Genomic DNA, 21,063 nt, shown 5'->3' with positions numbered 1-21,063 from the left:
AACAGCGAATAAAAACTGAAAACGGAAAACTCTACTCTGAAATCTGAAAATTGGAACGAAATCGAAAAGGGAAAAGGCAAAAACATTTGCTGTCAAAGCCGTGCCCGTTAGGCTGGGCTTTTGGATAAAAACGATTTGAGCGCCATCGAGCAGCAGAGCCGCCTGCAGTTGTTGCCTTTTCTTCTGGCTGTTGTCCCTATCAATTATGCAGCCAAAAATGCAAGGCACAACGTAAACAAACATTCTACCAACAACATCATCAGCGGCAACGGCAGCAACAGCAGCAGCAACAACAACAACAACAGCAACAGCAACAATTCGTCACTTGTGCAGAGTCCTAAGCGTAGTAGGTCAGTAATTGGAGATGCCGAAGCACTTTGCAGACGAGAGAGCGAGCATAAGTGAGACAGTTACAAAGAGAGAGAGAGAGAGAGTCACTCGAGTGCGTGACTTCACTTTTAGTACAAAGAGAGCAACTGCAGCCAGCATCCAGCATTCGGGCGCACGAGCGGCTCAGCGAGAGCTCTCGCGTTGTAAAAGGGCGACAAAGCAACTTTGTTGCTTTGTGGTCCTCGACTGATGCTGGGTCTCGTCTTACTGGGCAGCTTAGGCGTTTTTAGTGCTGATTACAACGCGTCAACGATTGGTTCATGTGCGCGGATAAAAGAACTCTGACTGCAGAGCAGACTTCGGCCGAAGCAGCTTCTGTGAGTTCCCTGTGAGGGTGTGTGTGTGTGCGCGCGTGTCCCGTGTGTGTGTGTGTGTGTGTGTCAGCGTGCGTGAGGGCAACGAATGACTCGCTCGAGGGTTGAGGGCAGCGCGTGCTTTCAGTTAAAGTCAAGCGTGCTCAACTTTTAAAGTGCGCCAGCAGCAACTGGCTCAAAGGACTCCTCGTAGCTCCTGTAGCTAGACTTAATTCAATTCAATTCAAATTAACTCAACCTTATTAAGCTAAGCAGTTAGTTAAAAAGTTAATCAATACATAAATTACACATCATTAAAAAAATACACATATAAAAAGTATACATATAAATATTAGCTAATCAGTATTATAAACCGAGTTAATTAACCTAATACGAACGAAAAACCGAAAAAAAAAAAAAAAAAAAACAAACAAACTCTTGGCAGAACACCAAATGCACAGTTGAGCAGGCAACGAAACGTCTTTGGAAGCTGCCACGCGCGCTCAATAGGGGCCAACAGCTGCCTCCGGTTGTTGCAACAAATTAAGGTAACAACATACCCGAAAGTCACAAAAAAAAAAGAAAAATAAAAGAAACGCGCATTCGATAAAAAAGAGAAAAGTGGAGAAGAGAAGGAAAACAACTCGAAAAACTTACAAGTGGAAAATTCTCACCGAATTTGTTGCGAAAGCAAATAGCAATACAAAATGCATTCGAGGCTAAAATTCTTGGCATATTTACATTTAATGTGCGCTGGCAGCATTTGTTGGCTGGAATTTAGCGCAGCTCAGCTACAGCAGCAGCAACAACAACAATTGCAACAACAATCTGCATCGTTAACCGAGAAAATACCATTAGGTGAGTATCAAAAGCAACGCCCCAAGCAAGGCAGAACCAACAGGCACACAGCATATAGCATATAGCACACAGCACACGGCATGCAGCATGCAGCATGCAGCAGGACCAAAAAGGACTCGTTGTAGTTGTCGCTAGAATTTTGCTACAATGTGTAATGGCAATGGTTATGGTTGTGATTGTATTTCTGTGACTCCAGCCAGGCATGCTACTGCACATGCTAGCTGGCATGCATGCCTGCATGCAGGCTATGGAATGTGCTCCCACAATTCGTCTCGGTATCCAATTAGACTTTTTTCCTACCTCCCCGTTGAAATATGCGAGTCGATTACTGAGATATCACGCTTAATCTCGTCAACTTTGAATGTTTTTTTTTGCTAAGCTCAGTTGATTGAATTAAAAAGATGAAAATTTAATTAAACTCTTGGTTATTATTTGCTTTTTACACTTTTATTAAAGTCTTCTAGATTTTTACTATATAATTTATTATTATTATTATTTTTTTTTTGTTTTTATTTAAATTTAAGTATTTATTTTTACTCGATTTTATAGGCTTCATATGCAGTATTTTAATTTTAGTCAGAAGCAAAATAAAACGCAAATAATAACAAAATGATAATATACTCTTTAATGACTTACCTATTTTATATACAATTTATATTTTTGTATACAGACTTAAAGTTTTGTTTATCATAAATTTGAATAAATAATGGGCATAAATTAACAGTCATATAAAATTTTGTATGCAATACAAACCGCAATTTATATTTAAATTACAATTATAATACTTAAATATTTAAAAAAAAAAATATATATATATATATAGTTTGTATGCAGCTTAAAATTAAATCTCTTTACCAATTAAAGTAAATAAGTTGTAAAGTATCAAGCTGCTTAAATTAACAAAAAAATGTATTTTATTTTTGATTAAAATTTGCCCATAATAAGAATAATGTAATATTCAGAAAATAATTTATGAATGAAATTTTTAAATCAAAGTAATTATTGTTTTTAAAAACTGTTTAATTCTAATCAATAATATAAAAATGAAAAGAAAATCTCAGAAATAAAATAGGTTATTAATTTCTTTTAGTGATATTCTTGCATTTTTTTGGGCTTAAAGAAATTTAATATAAATATACGAAAATAAAATAACAAAATTAATTTACCAACCTCTTAAAAATAAAATTTTAATGTAAAGATATTTTATTTTTATCACATATATTTTCATTTATGCCTTTTGAGTAATTATTTTATAATTAATTACTATTGATGATATTTTCATTACAATTTTCTCCAGCGCATTAATTTAATTGACCAATATGCTCTTTATTTTAATTTGACTCACATTTTTGGGTCCGGCTTTAACTATTCATCAGTTTTATAGATGAATTGCAATCAATTTCGCAATTTACATAATTTACATACATATATGTGTATATGTGTGGAGTGCATAAAAATAATTGGAGCTGTGCCGCTATAGCTGGCAGCAGCACGAGCAGCAATACAATTTAACGTTATTTTCTGCATTTTTGTTTTCAAATATATGCTTTGTGCATTTTATTTTCGCGCTGCGCTGCTTTATTTTTTATTACGCTGTGGCACCTCAGTCACAGCGCCTGCAGTCATTTTGCCAGCCTGTGTGTGTGTGTGTGTGTGTGTGTGTGTGTGTACGTGTACGTATGGTGTTTGGCTATGCTGTTCGCTGTGCTAATGTGACAGTCATGCTGACTGGCTTTGGCTTTGGCACGCGAAGCTGCTCACCTGCTCCTGTTGCAGGACTCCAGCAGCAGCAGCAGCAGCAGCAACAGCAACAACGACAGCAGCTCCGGCTGCCATTGCTGTGGCTGAGGTCCTGTGTGGTGCTGCTTGGTGCTGCCAGCCAGGCAAAAGCGCAGTTTGCAAAATTGCAGCATCAACACTTCGTTTGGCATTAGAGTGCCTGCCTGTCATTGTGTATGTGTTTGTCTGTGTGCTATACTATCATTTGTGTAAATATTTATTCAGTGCGCTTTCGTTTAATATTAAGAGGACTGTGTCAAAAGCCGCCTAAATATTTAACGAAGCAAAAATATTCTATATTCTCTAACTATGTCACACTCTATCTGTGTTCGGTCTCTATATCTCTCTCTCTCTCTTTCTCTCTCTCTCCCACAGGCGCCATCTTCGAGCAGGGCACGGACGATGTGCAATCAGCCTTTAAATATGCAATGCTCAATCACAATCTGAATGTCAGTGCGCGTCGCTTTGAGCTGCAGGCGTACGTTGATGTCATCAATACGGCGGATGCATTCAAATTATCGCGCTTGAGTAGGTGTTGCCACGCCCCAGTGCAGCCACTCCCACACACTTCCCTTCCCAAGCGCACGCACACAACAAAGGAAAACAAATACAATAAAATGCGAGCACTCTCACTCAATGCTTTGCTCCGACAAATCCCACCCATTCTCCACATCGCTCGTCTGCATTAATTATGCGCATTTTTATTGAAAATTGCAACCCCAACCCCGCTCCCGACCCCGACCCCCAACGCGTCCTACACCTGCCACACGCTGGCCCCGCAGCCGTTTAATTGCGCACATTCATTTACATCACGACCTAGACACTGCTCCCGCACACACACACACACACACACACACACACAAACACAAACACTTTGTGACCTGCTCCAACACAAGCACAACTCCCACTTCAGCCTTTCGCCCCGTCGCGTTTTCCACTCGCTGCTCTTCTTATTTTCTCACTTTTCCCGAAAAAAAAGAGAGGAGAAGAGAAAAGAGGAGAAGAGGAGCAGAGAAGGAGCAGAGCACACAAAAATTTATTGCTTTAACCTGCAGTTTGCAATCAATTCTCGCGCGGAGTCTACTCAATGCTGGGCGCCGTATCGCCGGACTCGTTTGACACATTGCACTCCTATTCGAATACGTTCCAAATGCCATTCGTGACGCCCTGGTTTCCGGAAAAGGTAAGTTCCAAATGCCACCAACCGCACACCAATACAAAAGAAGCAAAAAAAATAGGAATGTCATACGTAATTGATTTTGTGTGCAGTTATTTACATTTGATGTGGTTTGTCGCCAGCCACCCAGAAAGAGAAAACGACTCGTGATATGAGCCTTGCACAAGGCAGAGAGTCAATAAACTAAGTAACACACATACACACAGACACACATACATATACTTCTAAGCATGTGTGCGTGTGTGCGCTGATGAGTAATGAAGTTGCCTGAGGACTTGGAAAAAGGGCAAACGCTTGTAATGAAACAAAGAGAACATGTGGAATGCTTCTGTGAGAGTGTGGAATGCTTTAGTGTGGGAGAAATTATAATTAAAGCTCTTCATCAGTTTTGTGAGCCTCTAGAGAAATAATGAAAAAAAAAAAAAAAATATATATATAATATTAAAAAGAAACCCATATTAACACTAGTGCTCAGGAATGCGGAGAGTTATTTATTTGTTCCAAAAAGTCTATTGCCAAATATTTCAATTAATAACAGAGTAGGAATGTCTAGGAAAAGTTTAATTAGTAAATTCAGCGAGCTGAGAATTTAAGTGAAACGAAACATATACAAAATCTAAATATATTTATATATATAGATAATGCCTGCAATTGAATTCTGGCTTTGAGCAGAGCAGACAAACTATTCAGAGAAATAATAGCTTAAACTCTGTAGACTCTAGAGAAATATCCCGAATATTATTCAAATTATTCAAGAGCTATTCAAGTGACTTCGTCATGTGTGTGGCATAAAAGTCAATTAAGAAATATTTTCTCAACTGTCAACAGAATATGAAATTGAATTCATTGTTTTGCTCGAAAGTTGTTGAACTAAATCAGCCATGCTGCATGGGCCAGCATGAGCGAGTTGACCTGGCCTAAAATTGATAAATACTAAATGGGAAATTGATATAAAATGTTGCCACAAACAAATTGACGTGTGCATATTTGGCATAGATGCAACAAAACATAAGCCAGAATGCAGAAATGTGGAAAAATTAACAAAATACGAACTGAGGACTGAGCGCAATCAAAGTGGCAGCCCCACAAAAACGATTATTCTGGCAACGCTCGGGCATTGTAGCTAAATGCCAAATGCCAAATGCAAATAAAACGAGTTTCATTTCAACCGACAACAGATGGAACAACATTTCCGTCAACACACTTTTCTCCCTCACTGTGTGTCTGTGTGTGGCATCAGACTGTGAAATTTCAAACCATTTAATTTGGGTCAATAGGTTGCCGGCTTATGGTAGCATAGCAATTATGCCTGACAGACCCAAAAACCTGAAACACTTCAATAGTCCAATTGTGAAAGGTCCCAGAAAGCTTGAAGTGCATTTGCCGCTTGACGACTATTCTTTTCCTTAGCTACTGGCCATAACTTTTCATACAGCTCACTAAACAGCTAAAGCTGCACTTTATCGTGTGTATTGAATGGGGCATGGTCAGGGGCGGAATTGAGCTCTTGCCACATTTCTAATTTAAGCATCAAGCTGCAGTTCGGGCACTTTGGGGGCAGTCACACACACACACACACACACACACACTGAGCTAGAGTTTATAAAAATGAAGCCATAACACAAAGTGGCTATAAGAACACACACGCACGTACACTTGCACACACACATACAGCTGTTGTTGTGGCTGGCAGACGCTGCACTAAATCAAAAGCAAAGCACAAATCATAATAATTGTAATTTGAAGAAAATTTACTACCAACAACAGAGGCGACTGGTTGCTGGTTGCTGGCGCTGTTGTTGTCACTGTTGTTGTCACTGCGCCTGGCACTTCACAATACAAAAAGCCAAAGAGCCCAAAGTGCCGCAGCCGGAAGACAATGCCAAACGAGCGCCCGCAATGCGAGCTCGCTCCGACGTTCCGTCGTGCCGTCGCTCCGCAGCTTCACAGTGAGCGCAAAAAAATTTATGATGCGCTCTTGGCCTCTTTTATTTCAATCACTATAAATCAAGATATGGCGTCGGCAAGCAGCAGCAGCAGCAGCTCTCTCTTTCTGTCTCACACACACACAATCACACTCACACAGTAGACTGCGCATTTGCGTGCGCCTTCAGGCTGTTGTATGTGTGTGCGTGTGTGTGTGTGTACAGCTAAACGGAAACGGGTCTCTGTGTACATATCTCTTGTTGTAGCATATACATATCGAGTATATACTCGCACTTGCTTTTCTGCCAGGCAAAAGGCAGGACTTACATGTCCTTCGCCCTCACCCCTAGCTCCTGCACCCCGCTCTCCGCCCCCAACGACCCCCGCGCAGTGCTGCCTGTCGCTGGTAGCGTCAAAGCGGAAACGCGTTTCATTTTATTATTGCTTCATGTAGCGTACACATTACATTGTTAGACTCCAGCGGGGGGCGGGGGCACTACCCACTGCCGTCCCTGAGCTAACCCAACTGTGTGTGAGCTGCGCTGTGTTCCACTCATGGATCGCTTTGTTTTGCATACTTTTAGGTGCTCGCCCCGTCATCAGGCCTGTTGGATTTCGCAATCAGCATGCGTCCGGATTATCATCAGGCAATTATTGATACCATACAGTACTACGGCTGGCAAAGCATTATTTATCTGTACGATTCGCACGATGGTGAGTATGAGATAAGCTGGGCGCACGAGGGGGCGTGGCAGACAGCCACATTATCCCATTGTTTACTGCATGTATTTTGATTTCATTTCATTTTCGCTTTCGTTGGCGCTAAACAAATGGGGCGCCAATTGGGGGCGAGCGGCTTCAACTCGTTGCGGTTATTGTTTTTTGTTCGTTTGTTATTGCGTTTGTGTGTGTTTCTGCTTCCTCTTCCTCGTCATCTTCTTTTTTCTGTTATTCTCTGAGTGTTTGACATTTTAGTTGTAAGTATTTGTGTGCGTGTGGCGAACACGAGCGAGCCGAACTGAGGCGAAACAATGCCAATTAATTAAGATTAATTCGCATATTTAGCCAAGTCTCTGACGGCAAAAGTTGACAGCTCTTCAATTAAATTTATTATGCCAGGCGCTTGGCCTGCGAAACTAAAAGTTTGCCTTGAAAAGCAAAATATTTGAATATTGCTTCAAATTAAAACTTTTAGTTTCTGCTGCAAATTTGAAGGCAAACATACATAAAATAATATTAAATAAGGCATATTATGTCATAATGAAATTTCGTTGGAAAAGTAAGACCAGCTTAGGCTGTATTTATGCAATTTATTTATTCATTTATGTAAATAGCAACCGTTGCAGGGATATTTTCAATGAATTTTCAGCCGAATTGCGTACATTAAGTATGCTGGCCCAAAAGAGGTCTGCTTATACAATTTACTTAATATTAAGCATTCAACGAATTTCAGATTAAGCCTCCACTCAAACTCTGCCACAGACAAACCCAAGCAGGCCCAGTCAAACAAGGCAGCGCAAATTGTGTATAGGGAATTTGAAAGCGCTTACTTCAAATAATTCCTCGTCGAAGCAAATTGCATCAGTTAATGCCAAGCCCAAGGCCCCCCTTCCTCCCCTCTGGGCGATGGCTGGTTCACTGTCCTGCTCTGACACTTTCCATCTCAGCTGCGCCTTAACCCGCGCAAATGTAAATAGAAATCAGACATCAAACACATGTCTATAATATCGTCAGCTTGTGCCACTTAACAGACCCGCCACAGCTGCCCCTTCGGTGGCTGCGTCGCCTTCATTTTTACTTTTTTTCGCTTCGCTCTTCTTTTGCTAATATGTAATTAAATGAGCGGCACAAAGAGGCAGCAGCGCCTTCTGCTGAAAGTAAAAGTAAGAGAGCTAGCTAGCCAGACGGCCTGACAGGCAGACAGACAGACAGACAGGCAGGCTAGGCAGGCTAGGCAGGCAGCTAGGCAGAGGCTCTTGAATGCTCTCGAGCGCTTAGGAGTGGCTCGGCTGCTTGAGCATGGGAACAAGTGGATGTGAGATGGGCAGACAGACAGAGCTGTGCACATATGGTTGAGTCTTGGCTACATACTATGCCACATAATGTATTTGTTGTTGTCTTAGGCATCTTCTGTTGTTGTTACTGCTCTTATTGTTGTTGTTGTTGCTGTTGTTGCTGTTGTTGTTGTATTGAAATTTATTTCAAAGCAATTTCCTGCAGTCTACGTGCGGCGCGTCGACGACAGCAATTACGGCCAAAGATGAAGACATCAAGACAGAGACTAAAGACATCACACACACACACTCACTCTCAGACTCACGCACACACACATTCGCACGTAATACACATGTGTATTGCTGGCACTCACAATGGCAGCGAGCCGAGCGAACAACTTCGAGCTGTGTAAAAATTTCATATGATATTACGTATACGCCGCAGTGATTTTTGCGTGTGTTATTTGAACATTTTTATGCCGACGCCTTTTTGCGCCTTTTGTAATGAGTTCACAGGCTGTCGTTATGGCGCTGCTGCCATTGTGTGTCTCTCCGTCTGTGTGTGTGTATGTGTCATGTGTTAATGACTCTGTGTGAAATAAAATTTATGACTTTATGCAACTGCTGGCAGCGTTTGGCCCTTTTTGCTGCCTGCTGCTAGCTGCTTGCCGCCTGCTGCCTGCTGCTGCCTGCTTGAATCTCTTTTTTTCGGGTGTTTTTTAATATTTGCGCCGTTTGCCGAAAAGTAGGCCGACATTGTTGCCGCTGGCATACGGCGCAGGAAAAGGAAATGCCGCAGCAGCAGCAGCAACACCAACAGCAGCAGCGGCAACAGTAGTGGCAGTGCCCTAGCTGCTATTGTTGTTATTGTTGGGCTTTGGCATTTTGGCCGACTTCAGCTCAATACACGTTGCCAGGCATCGTTTACATTGTTAACGAAAGGCACCGCAGTGAGACTTTATATTTTAATGCCGCTGTCAGCAGTTTGTTGTTATTGCTTTGTTCTTCGCTCTAGACCCGATTTTTGGCCTTTTTTTGGTCGTTGTCGTTGCTGTTGTTGTTGCTGTTGCTGTTGCTGTTACCGTTGTTCAGCAAACGAACATCGCACACGGCGACAAATTGGTAGCATATTTTTTGGCGCATTCATGAATACAAAAGTTGCAGAAAAAGCAATACGCGACTACATAGGAAGCATTCAATAAAACATCATCGCACACAGACACACACACACACACACACACACACACACAGGCACACAGCTGGCAACAACAGCAACAACAGCAACTAAATGGCTGAGCAAACAGCACGCACCCAATTTTATTATTATTTTCTTCTCTTTTTTTGCACATTTTGTCGACGGCACGGGGAGTTTTCGCTATTTATTGAAATGTTACCAACGTGCCACAAAAAAGTACTTCAATTGTCTGTGCACTTCCGTTTCCTCTTCGGTTTGAGTGAGTGTTGTTCTCGCATTTGTTGTTGTTATTTTTGTATTGTGGCCAATGCCAACAAATCATGCAGCCAGAAATCAAAGGCAATAACAACAACAACTACAACAGAAAGGACAGCAACAGCAACAAAAAAACATCTGTGACAACAACGCCGTGCAACAAATGGCGTGTGAAAATGTTTTTTGCGGCCTGGCAATGAGAGATTGAGGTAGTGATTGAGTGTGACTGAGTGACTGAGTGTGTATATAAAGTATTCATAAGCAGAGAGCAGAGCTCCCTCTGTATATCCAGCAGTCGAAAAAGAAAGTAAATATGCGTGCCAATGTGGGGCGATAGCAAATAGCTGTAAGAGATAAATAAACATTTTATAGTTTATTGACTTTTTCTCGCAAAACTTTGCCAAAATCACAAAATCATATTCAAACGATTTCAAATGATATTCATATGCAACAGTTAACCAAGTGTTGAATCAAATTTTTATGCTTATTTGCCATGCTAGAAGTAACGAATACTCGACTGGCAAACCATATGGAACTGAATTGATAGTAAAATCAATTTTTGATCTAGTGTTTGGCATGATATATGAACGAATGTATTTACTCTTATGGTCTGCTTGATTATATTATGTTTATTTTCATAAGTTTATATTGAAACTGGCAAATAAATAAATAAAAGCTTACCTACTTGATTATATAATAATAGTCGATTTATTTATATTTAAATAATTAAATTAATTTGTACATAATTATTATTTATTCTATGTATAAAACATACATTTATTTTTTAGTATTTATTTTTATATTGTTTTCTTATTTTGTTATATATATATTAAAATTATTTAAAATATATAAATATCTTAAAGTATTCGCTTATCGGGCAAATATTTCATTTGTATATTCCTTAATCAAGTTTCTGATGTCCCTTTTTTCGGGCATTTCATCTCTTAAATCGCGTTTATACGGCGCTTTACTTTTGATTGCCAAAAAGCAAACACACACACGCATACACAAACACACGCACTCATACAGACACACGTACTTTACCACCCATATATATATATATATATGGCTTATATAGCACTCAATATTACTCATACGTTACTGTGCGCTGATGTTTACTTGTTTTTTTTTTTTTTGGCCGGTTTTCTCCCGCTGCCCCCATTGACCATCCGTAGGCTTACTGCGCCTGCAGCAAATCTATCAAGAACTGAAGCCCGGAAATGAAACATTTCGTGTGCAAATGGTCAAACGCATCGCCAACGTAACGATGGCCATTGAATTTTTGCACACGATGGAGGATTTGGGGCGCTTCAGCAAAAAGCGCATCGTGCTCGACTGCCCGGCGGAAATGGCCAAAGAGATCATCATACAGCATGTGCGGGACGTAAAGCTTGGCAGGCGCACCTATCATTACCTGCTCAGCGGCCTGGTGAGTGCAAAATGCCAGAAAACAAATTCCGTGGCAACTTACCAGCTTTGCCGAGTTGCCGTTACGTGGCCCCCGCTGGGCGCCTTTAATAAGCAATTATTACCAGCATCCGTTAGGCTTTGTTATCCTTTCTGACTCTACTGACTCACTCTCTCTGTCCCTCTCTCTCTCTCTTCCACTTTTTCTCTGGTTTACTTTTTGTTATATTCTCGTCGTGTGCGCAGGTCATGGATAACCACTGGCCCAGCGACGTTGTGGAGTTTGGAGCCATCAACATCACCGGCTTTCGCATTGTGGACACTAATCGGCGCGCCTTGCGTGATTTCCATGACAGCCGGAAGCGCTTAGAGCCGGCGAGTGGTGCTGGCACAGCAGGCGGCGCCAGTCAGCCAGCTATTTCGGTAAATTCTTACACAGACCCGAGCCGTACTTGCTTGTAGACTGAAGGCATTTCTCTTTGTTTACAACCCATTGGCGAACCCATTCCCTCCTACCCTCCCACACCCCACGCTGCACAGGCCCAGGCAGCACTCATGTACGATGCGGTCTTTGTGCTTGTCGAGGCCTTCAATCGCATTCTGCGCAAGAAGCCGGATCAGTTTCGTGCCAATCATCTGCAGCGGCGGAGTCATGCGGGCGGCGCAGGCGGCGCCAACTCGCTGAACGAATCGAGCGCCCTGTTGGACTGCAGCACATCCAAGGGCTGGGTCACGCCCTGGGAGCAGGGAGAGAAAATCTCACGGGTGCTGCGCAAGGTAAAAGTCAACATTTTGCATTTTACATCCATCGCCCTCGTGCGGGCGAAACAATTTTGATGAACATTTTTTCGAGAGAAGCGCTGGAAGTATTTCGCTGAAAGTTATTTAAAATCTTTAATATTAAGCCGAAATCGTTGGGCATGCGAGAGCAGTGCCTGACTGAGAGATACCCTGTGAAATGGTTAAGTTGAAGTAACTTGCGATTAATTAGGAGATTTACAAAGACAGCACAATTATTGAGGCGTATGATAAATAATTGAAGATCTAATAGAAAGCTTTATCAAATTTAATTTTATTAAAGACGTTGCTATTCCATAACTTTAATGTGCCCAACAGCGCTGATTATATTGCACATAAAAAGAAAAAGTAAAAGTAAAGATAAAGTCGATGAACTCTTATAATTGTTAAAGTATATTTATGAAACTTTTGCTCTGAGCGAGTGTTTCTGATAGATAGAAATTATAAGACTTTCTGATTGCAAATATTTGTCTGTAAAAATGAACAGCAACCAGAGCAGCAGCAGCAGCAGCAACAACAAGAACAACAACAAGCTTCAGGCACAATCAAACTGTTTTTGTTTTCTTTAAAGCGGCTCCCAATTCCCGCAGCTAATCTCATTGTTTATGCTTGTTGTGCAGGTGGAAATCGATGGATTGACTGGCGCTGTGCGCTTTGATGATGACGGGCGGCGAGTGAACTACACCTTGCAGGTGGTGGAGATGTCGGTGAACAGCACGCTGCAACAGGTGGCCGAGTGGCGGGACGATATCGGCTTCCTGCCGTTCCACGGCCATCGCAGCCATGGCAGCAGCTCGCGCAGCACAACGGCCGCCAGCAATGGGGATTATACACGCAATCACACGTACATCGTGACCAGTGTGCTGGAGGAGCCATATCTAATGCATAAGGCCAGCTACGGCCAGCAGCTGGTTGGCAACGAACGCTTTGAGGGATATTGCAAGGATATGGCCGAGCTGATTGCCAACAGGCTGGGCATTAAATGTGAGTTCCGATTTCCACTTGTGTGTGAATCTGTTCAACTGAAATGCTTTTCCTCACTCACTTTCTTCCGCATCGTCAGTTGAGCTGCGACTGGTGCAGGACGGCAACTACGGCTCCGAGAATCAGTTCGCACCCGGCGGCTGGGATGGCATGGTGGGTGAGCTGGTGCGCAAGGTGAGAAGCGAACTCAGACATTGGCTGACAATTGTTGTCGACACTTTGTAACTGCTTTATTGTCGTTGTCGTTGTTGTTGGGCTCACAGGAGGCGGACATGGCGATTGCAGCGATGACGATTACGGCGGAACGGGAGCGCGTCATAGACTTTACCAAGCCCTTCATGTCCCTGGGCATCTCCATAATGATTAAGAAGCCAGTGAAACAAACTCCAGGCGTCTTCAGTTTTCTGAATCCGCTCTCGCAGGAGATATGGGTAGGTCTAGCACTCTGTCAGAGCTTAAGGTTTCTCTACCACTTACCTGACTTTACTCAGCCACCTCTCTCGCGCTCACTCTATCACTCTCTTTCTCTTTCAGATAAGTGTCATCTTGAGTTACGTCGGCGTAAGCCTTGTGCTTTACTTTGTCACGCGGCTGCCGCCCCACGAGTGGCGCATCGTGCGTCGCTCGACCAGTGAAACGAATTCACAGCAACAGCCACCGGGCATCATTGGTGGTGTCCACTTGAGCGAACCACCGGAGCCACATCAGCCAGCAGCAGCACCACTCAACGAGTTTAGTCTGCTCAACTCGTTTTGGTACTCGCTGGCTGCCTTCATGCAGCAGGGCTGCGACCTGACACCGCCCTCGATAGCCGGACGCATTGCTGCCGCCGTTTGGTGGTTCTTCACCATCATTTTGATCTCGTCCTACACAGCCAATTTGGCTGCATTCCTCACAGTCGAGCGCATGGTGGCGCCCATCAAATCGCCCGAGGATCTGGCCATGCAAACCGACGTCCAGTACGGCACACTGCTGCACGGCTCCACTTGGGACTTCTTTCATGTGAGTTTTTGTGCGGGCCCAATGCAGTCTCGTTTTTCTAAAGGCGCCTTTTGTGCAGCGCTCGAAGATTGGATTGCATACCAAAATGTGGGAGTACATGAACGCCAATCCGCACCTGTCCGTGCGCACCTACGACGAGGGCATCCGACGTGTGCGCACCTCCAAGGGCAAGTACGCCCTGCTCGTGGAGTCGCCAAAGAATGAATATGTTAACGCGCGCGCTCCCTGCGACACCATGAAGGTGGGGCGCAACATAGACACCAAGGGCTTTGGCATAGCCACGCCCATTGGTTCGCCACTGCGGTAAGTGATTGATTAAACACTTTAGCTTGTGGGATTAGCTAAATTTTTCGCCTCCCCTCACCCCAACTCACCTGCGGCTTGGGCTGCCACTGCACTCCACTGCAGGAATCGTCTCAATCTGGCTGTGCTGTCGCTCAAGGAGAACGGCGAGCTGCTCAAGCTGCGCAACAAATGGTGGTTTGACAAAACCGAATGTAATCCCAATTTGGACAGCCAGGAGACGAGCACACCCAACGAGCTCTCGCTGAGCAATGTGGCCGGCATCTATTACATATTAATTGGCGGTCTGCTGCTCGCCGTCCTGGTGGCCATACTCGAGTTTATTTGCCGCAGCAAGACGTCGCGTCACAAGCTGCCAGCCAATGGCTCCACTGGCGGCGGCATGTTGGGCTCCTCTACATATCAGCGGGACTCTCTCTCGGATGCCATCATGCAGTCCCAGGCCAAGCTCGCCATGCAGGCAGGCAGCGACTACGACGAGCGTCTGGTGGGCGTTGAGGTGAGCCTTGAATTAATTTAGAGTGAATAGCCAAGAGATATATACTCACATTCATTCATTCATTGACTCGCTCTGCCCCTTCCAGCTGGCGTCCAATGTGCGCTATCAGTACAGCATGTAAATGCAGTTGGTCTCCAAGTAAACTTGTATATAGGATTTGAAACGCATTAACTAACTAAACGACGCTGGCAATCAATGGCAAATTTAGAGACGGATCAGTTGGGAGTTGGCATTCGGCAAGAGGCGGAAGCAGAGGCGGAGGCGGAGGCGACGGCGGCGGCGTTCTAAAACTGTACAGCATAATTATTTGTATTTTTGATAAATGTTTACATTGGGATTGCATAATAACTAAATGGAAGTAGCTGTAATTAGCGCTTAAGTCAAAAATTATTCAAAATAATAAAGCGTAACATTTAAGCAGAGTGAGAGCGTGTCGAGCATCATTTACATGTGGTCGGAAGGATTCACTTGGCTTTGGCTCATGCGGCGTATGAGTTATACAACCAGAGCACCTGTGTGTGCGGGCATGAATGAGTGTGTGCGTGCGTGTGTGTGTGTGTGAGTGTGTATATAGGGTAAGCCGCTTAGCTGACTTAAAGTTTTAACAAAGCAACCACCTCGATGGCACAACCTAAGCGGCTTTCAATGTAAACTTTGCGTTTAGTGCGACAGTCGACAGTCGACAGCGAGCTGAGCTAGGTGAGTGGGCGTGGGTGGGGGCGGGACACTAGCACTAAATTATGCATGCGCGCCAAGTTAACACAAACACGTCAACAAAGCTCACGCAGCTCAGCGTAGGTAAAACTACATTCGGCTAACGGAATTTATTCACTGCAATTTTATTCTATTTTTCTCAGTGCCAGCTGAGCCTAGTTTCAATTTTGTAATTGATCCAAATTAATACAAATAACAAAAAATAATGGCCAGCCAGCCAGCCATATGTGTGTGAGTGTGTGTGTTTGCGGTTGAGCACATTTAATTAGACACTGGCTATCAATTCAATTGGAATTCCAATTGAATTTCATGCACATTAATGCGCAGCAAATTATTTTTACAACTGCCTTGCAGTTACATAACATATACATATATAAATATAATTGTGGCAAATCAGCGCTTGCAAGAATCTGCCAGATTTTATTTTGATAAATATATTTAAATCGTAAAATTCAATAATTTTATTTTACAATTTTTTTCTCCACTGCTGCTGCTGCTCCTGTCAAACAGCATTTTGAGAGTGAATTTAATAATATGACTGTGGCATGTGTGGCAAATAATTAGACTAAATTATGAATTAGTCAATAATGTGAAACATTTGCCGCACTTTACCTAAATGGCGAGTTGTTAGTTGTTAGAGGACATAATCCCCGAATGCCAAATAATTGACATTGTTTTTAAATGCGGTCATAATGACAATGCTGTCAGACAGCGAAACAAGTGAGGCAACAAATGGCAACGAATTTCAATTAAAATTCAAACTGAATGGCATTATGTCATGCGGCTAGCGTATCCATCATCCCGTTTCGAGCGAAAAAGTTTCTAGCTGCACTAATCGTGCTTTCAACAGTTTTGAGTTACTTAGCAGGAGCAAAGAACATCCTTCGAACTAATCCCCAAATTCGCTGACAGTTTTTGCGAATAGACGACAAATCGCCAGCCAACCCAGACCATTTTGTAAAGTAGGAAAGTGATGGGCGGAGAGTGTGGATCAGCATGGCTGAATAAAAGAGAAAAAAAACTTATCTCATTCGCACTGGCTGGGTCTACAATACTTATACATCACGCTCTGGCACTTTGGTAACCCAAGACAAACTCAAAGTTTCACCTTTAACCCTTAACAAGTAGCAACCTCAGCTTACGACGAGTCTCAATTTTTGGGCCATTCTAGCTAGCTGAGGAAAACTAGCAGCAGCAGAGGTAGCAGTGGCACTGGCAGAGGCAGAGGCAGAGACAGCTTTGGCTTTACTTAAAGTAACTCGCAACGCTTTGCATAAATTTTTACATTTTTCTTGGGGTTTAGTCGGGCTTTTTTTTTGCGCTGGTTCTTTAGGGCAGCAAAGTTCGACAGAGTCACGCGCTGAGTTGTGAGCTGCCGTTGCTGGTGCTGAAGAATGGAATGGAGGTTGAAGAAGGCGCTGCCTGAGGCAACGGGTGCTTCAAGCCGTGTTGATTTGCTGAAAAGCCGCAGGATTTGTGGGACTGTAAGCAGGCTGACTTTTTGCCGTGGCGCATTTAATGCTTAAAAATCGATTTTTCAATAAATTGCGAAACAGAAGCAGAAGCTGAGGCAGAAGCCGGCACTGTGGCAAAAGTTCAAAGCCGTTGTTGCCCCGGACAACTCCCCACTCAAAACAGTTTTAAGTGAACTGCCAAAATACAAAAAACTTTTGCCGTAAATTTTCATATTTATTTATTTTGTCAATCCAGCATGCTTTGCATTTTGCGTAATATGGCGTATGTGGTTGAAACTTTCGCAGCATCCCAAAAAAGAAAAATTCACAACGACGACGACGACGACGACGTAGTCAAAGCCCGGTCTGGGAGCTAGGCGGGCGCCGGCAGCAGCTAGTGCGAGTGAGAGCATGAGGAATGCGTTTGAGAAATGAATGTGTGTCGCAGATCTCTGTCGTGCGATATGTGCATAGATATAGCTTCATATGTAGCATGTGTGTTCCATGAGAATTCCATGTATTCCATGCTTTGTTGCCACAGATAAGCGTGGCTGCCTGGTAATGGCCAAAAATCACAGCGGATTCTCTTATTTTTTTTTTCATTTCATTTTCCGCTATTTTCTGTTTCTTTTTTTTTTCTGTGTAACTTGTGCAAAATGACACACAGATCAAGTGGCGCAACGGGAGGGCACGCGATTCGCTGCTGGGCGTGGCTGGCGGAGGCGGTAGCTCGGAGCGTGTCAGCGTGTGGGCCACGCATTTGCAATAAAAAATATGATGCTACCCATATGCATGCTCAACACTCTAACAAATCCTAGAGTTTGGGTCGCACGAAATCTCATAATATTTGCAAATGACGAACGTGAAAGTTTTTGATAAGTCGAGCAGTACAATTTGAGCTACAACTTTTGTCATACAGTTGTTATCAAAAGGCAGCGAAAGGCATCAAAACAAATAAAGCCAAAAACGAACAAAGCCAAACAAATAAACAAAACTATAATTTCATTATTCGAAAAGCGCTCGAAATTTATGAGCTGCAGCTTAAAAATGCTGAGCAGGTACAAAAAGTCATAGAAAAATATGCATATATATATATATAGTGAGAGAGAGAGAGAGAAGGACAAAGAGAGAGAGCGAGAGAGGTAGAACGAATGCTATTGCAAGAGATTTATTCGTAACGCCTGGATTTGTTTGCCCAACTCTGCAGTCACAACAATGCGCACATATATTATACACACACACACTCACACATATATTTATTTCTATATATAAATATATGAACTTTTTTAATCGTTTCTGTGTTATGAAATATGACAAAACATGCAACTAAAAGTAATTAAGCATTGGGATATTCTGCTGGGAATGCTTTTCGAGCACATGGGGCGTATGCGCCATAATTGTTTTGAATGCTTTTCTTTCGCATCTCGGCTATGGTAATAATTAATTTGTATTGATTTTAATGTTATGCTTTTACTTCTGCATTTGCTAAATTTCATTAATTAGTGGCCCATGATTTTGACAGTTTCAATTAGTTTGTCCATCTCATTTTTTCAGTTTTGTCGTTGGTCATTTTGTGTTTGCCAACTTGTCAAATTGCCATATTAGTTAAACCAGAAATAACCAAATAAAACTAAAAAAGCCCAAAGCCAACAAAAAAAATTTAATATTTATGCAATATTTTACCAAAGGGGCACAAATTGAATGCCTCCAAACGCAGCAGCTGGCAATGTGTAACAATTTGAGATTACTTTCCATTTGTATGCGTGCGTGAGTGTGTGTGTGTGTTTGTGTGAGCGTATCTGTGTATTTGCCAATTGCAACCACATAAATGTAATCCACAGTCAGCGAACCCGACCCCAAACCCAAAGGCTGGCTATCCCAACCATGCCAAAAACCCACTCACCCACTGTAACCGCAAACATTTGCCCACATGTAGGCAGCACTTTGAAGAGCAATTTTTAATACTTTCTTTCATTTTTTTTTAGTTTTGTGCATTGCTTTTTTGGTGGGCGGTGGGTGGTGGCGGGGTCGGTGGAAGGAAGTGCTCTACATTTCAGGCACCCCCATGCAGAATGAAATTCATGCATCGTTGCATACAATTCGCCATAAATGTTACCGAAAACTTGCTACGAACTGCCATTACCTGGCTTATGTGCTAGCTGTATCTATATATAACAACATATATCACGCATATATATGTGCATATAGATACATATATGTATAGTGTGTGTTTTCAAGGCAATGGCTTCATAAATTACAAGCAGCAGCAGCAGCATCTCTGTATAAGCATTTCAATGGATGCAAATGATAAATGTCACAGCTGAGATTAGTGAGAATCGCAAACATTGTGCGTATGTCAATAGAGTTCGTTTGAACTTTTCCCTTTTGCCCATATAGGGAAGGTATTTCAATTTTCCAATGTTCCAATGATTTTCTGATATTCGCATAGTCAAATTTGCCTTGCCCTGCCCTGCCTTGCTGTGCCCTGCCTTGCTGTGCCCTGCTCTGCCCTGTCTTGCCTTGCCTTGACTCTATTACCATGTATTTTTGGCAATTTCTTTATTTCTATTTTATCTAGCCAATAAATTACAAATAAGTTTAGACAACGCAGCGGGCAGGAGCTGACGGCAAGTGCAACATTTTATGTAATCTGCAGACTTTTGCATACATAAGCCGCTTTTACTTGGCCCACATCAAATATAACAAACATTGTACATACATGTTATAAAAGTCTTTGTGAAAAATCAACAAATCAGAATCAAAATTTCGCCCAGAGCCATGCAGCAAAGTTGATTGCCAAGAAATAGAGGAACAATTGCCATTTGGTAAATGACTTAAGAGTTCGCCCATTAAGCTGCACTTGAATGATGGATTTATGAACATCATTTTGAGCACGCCACTCGGATTCTCTTTAATTTTAAATGCAAACACACACACACATACACAGGATGAGAGGGAGTGCGATTTGATGAAGGGGTGCCAAGTAAATAGCAAATTAAATGCAAACATCTAATGTTTCATTAGCAGCATAAAATGTGTGTTTAATTATTACGAGTCAGACGGCGTCGCTTTGGGGTCGCAGGCACATACGCAATTAACTTTTACTATGTGTGCAGTTTTCTATGGTCAACTTTTGTTGTGCATTTCGCCTGAACTTTTTCGGAAATAAAATAGTATAAAAAATAAGCAAGAATCGTTTGGCCTCGCCTAGCTAAAGTTTCTATACTCTAACCGGCATTTTAAATTAAATTTGTCATAGAATTTGTTAATGTAGATTTATATACCAAAAACATATATGCATGAATATTGCGAAACAAAGAATATTCTTGCCAAGATGTGTTCATCTCTCGGGAAAATGCTTAAACATAACTATGGAGTTTTCAATATTTCCAGCATTACGCTCTTTCATATCATACCAAGTAACTTGAGCCTTAAATTCGTATACCTTATAGGTGATTAACACTATAAAGAGCAGCAATTGCACTTGGAGTTCTGAGAACGGGGTGTTGCTCTCACTCTCTATGATTCCTCCCCATACGATTGCTTGCCAGGGTTAGCTCTCTGCCTGCTCTAGCTACGTTTTATACACAAAGTATTGCATGAGATTGCTTTGAGCTACTCTGAGCTGCGATGATTGGATCTGAGTACACCTATTGTGACTCATTCACTTATATCGAGGCATTGCATGGAAGGCTGGGGGTGTCTCTCTATAGTCTAAGAAAAAGGCACTTCTACAAGTCTCTTAAATACTTAGGTAAGCCTGATCGAATATTTTTTAGAAAATAACTCTATTTGAAGATCAAAATCGATCAGAGATCGAATAGTTGTCGCTGCCAAAAAGGCAGAGTACACAATTGTATAGACAGGGCATAGCATAGAGGAAAAGCCAAAGGAATAGCAAAGTAAAATACTTTTACATATTTTTAACAATTTGCAGGTTCGGAAGGGGACCCCTCCTCGCTCTGCTGGTATTGAGTGAGAACTTTATCTGCGCAAATGTGCAACGCTTTGTTTGCTAGCTAACCGCATTGAAAA

At 42.4% G+C, this 21,063-nt stretch overlaps 1 protein-coding gene across 1 annotated transcript; it reads left to right on the top strand.

Annotated features, from left to right (window-relative positions):
* Window positions 1–603: 603 nt before the first annotated feature.
* Window positions 604–15,282, top strand: GluRIA (Glutamate receptor IA). Its single transcript, XM_018005969.2, has 14 exons — window positions 604–1,541; window positions 3,696–3,848; window positions 4,376–4,503; window positions 7,008–7,137; window positions 11,043–11,296; window positions 11,521–11,697; window positions 11,815–12,051; window positions 12,693–13,056; window positions 13,136–13,230; window positions 13,320–13,487; window positions 13,591–14,058; window positions 14,117–14,361; window positions 14,467–14,860; window positions 14,946–15,282. The coding sequence occupies exons 1-14, from the start codon at window positions 1,391–1,393 to the stop codon at window positions 14,979–14,981; spliced, it is 3,000 nt and encodes a 999-aa protein (XP_017861458.1). The 5' UTR covers window positions 604–1,390; the 3' UTR covers window positions 14,982–15,282.
* Window positions 15,283–21,063: the final 5,781 nt, after the last annotated feature.

Source organism: Drosophila arizonae, chromosome 4, assembly GCF_054131065.1.
Source record: "Drosophila arizonae isolate 15081-1271.41 chromosome 4, UAZ_ARI_1.0, whole genome shotgun sequence".
Lineage (NCBI taxonomy): Eukaryota > Metazoa > Arthropoda > Insecta > Diptera > Drosophilidae > Drosophila > Drosophila arizonae.
The sequence above is the reverse complement of the archived record's forward strand: the minus strand, read 5'-3'. Positions and strand labels throughout refer to the sequence as shown.

Excerpts from the sequence above, each read along its gene's own strand:
- GluRIA (XM_018005969.2), top strand. The coding sequence starts at position 1,391 with ATGCATTCGAGGCTAAAATTCTTGGCATATTTACATTTAATGTGCGCT. Across the intron at positions 4,504-7,007 it reads CGCCCTGGTTTCCGGAAAAG|GTGCTCGCCCCGTCATCAGG; the intron begins GTAAGTTCCAAA and ends GCATACTTTTAG. Across the intron at positions 7,138-11,042 it reads TCTGTACGATTCGCACGATG|GCTTACTGCGCCTGCAGCAA; the intron begins GTGAGTATGAGA and ends GACCATCCGTAG.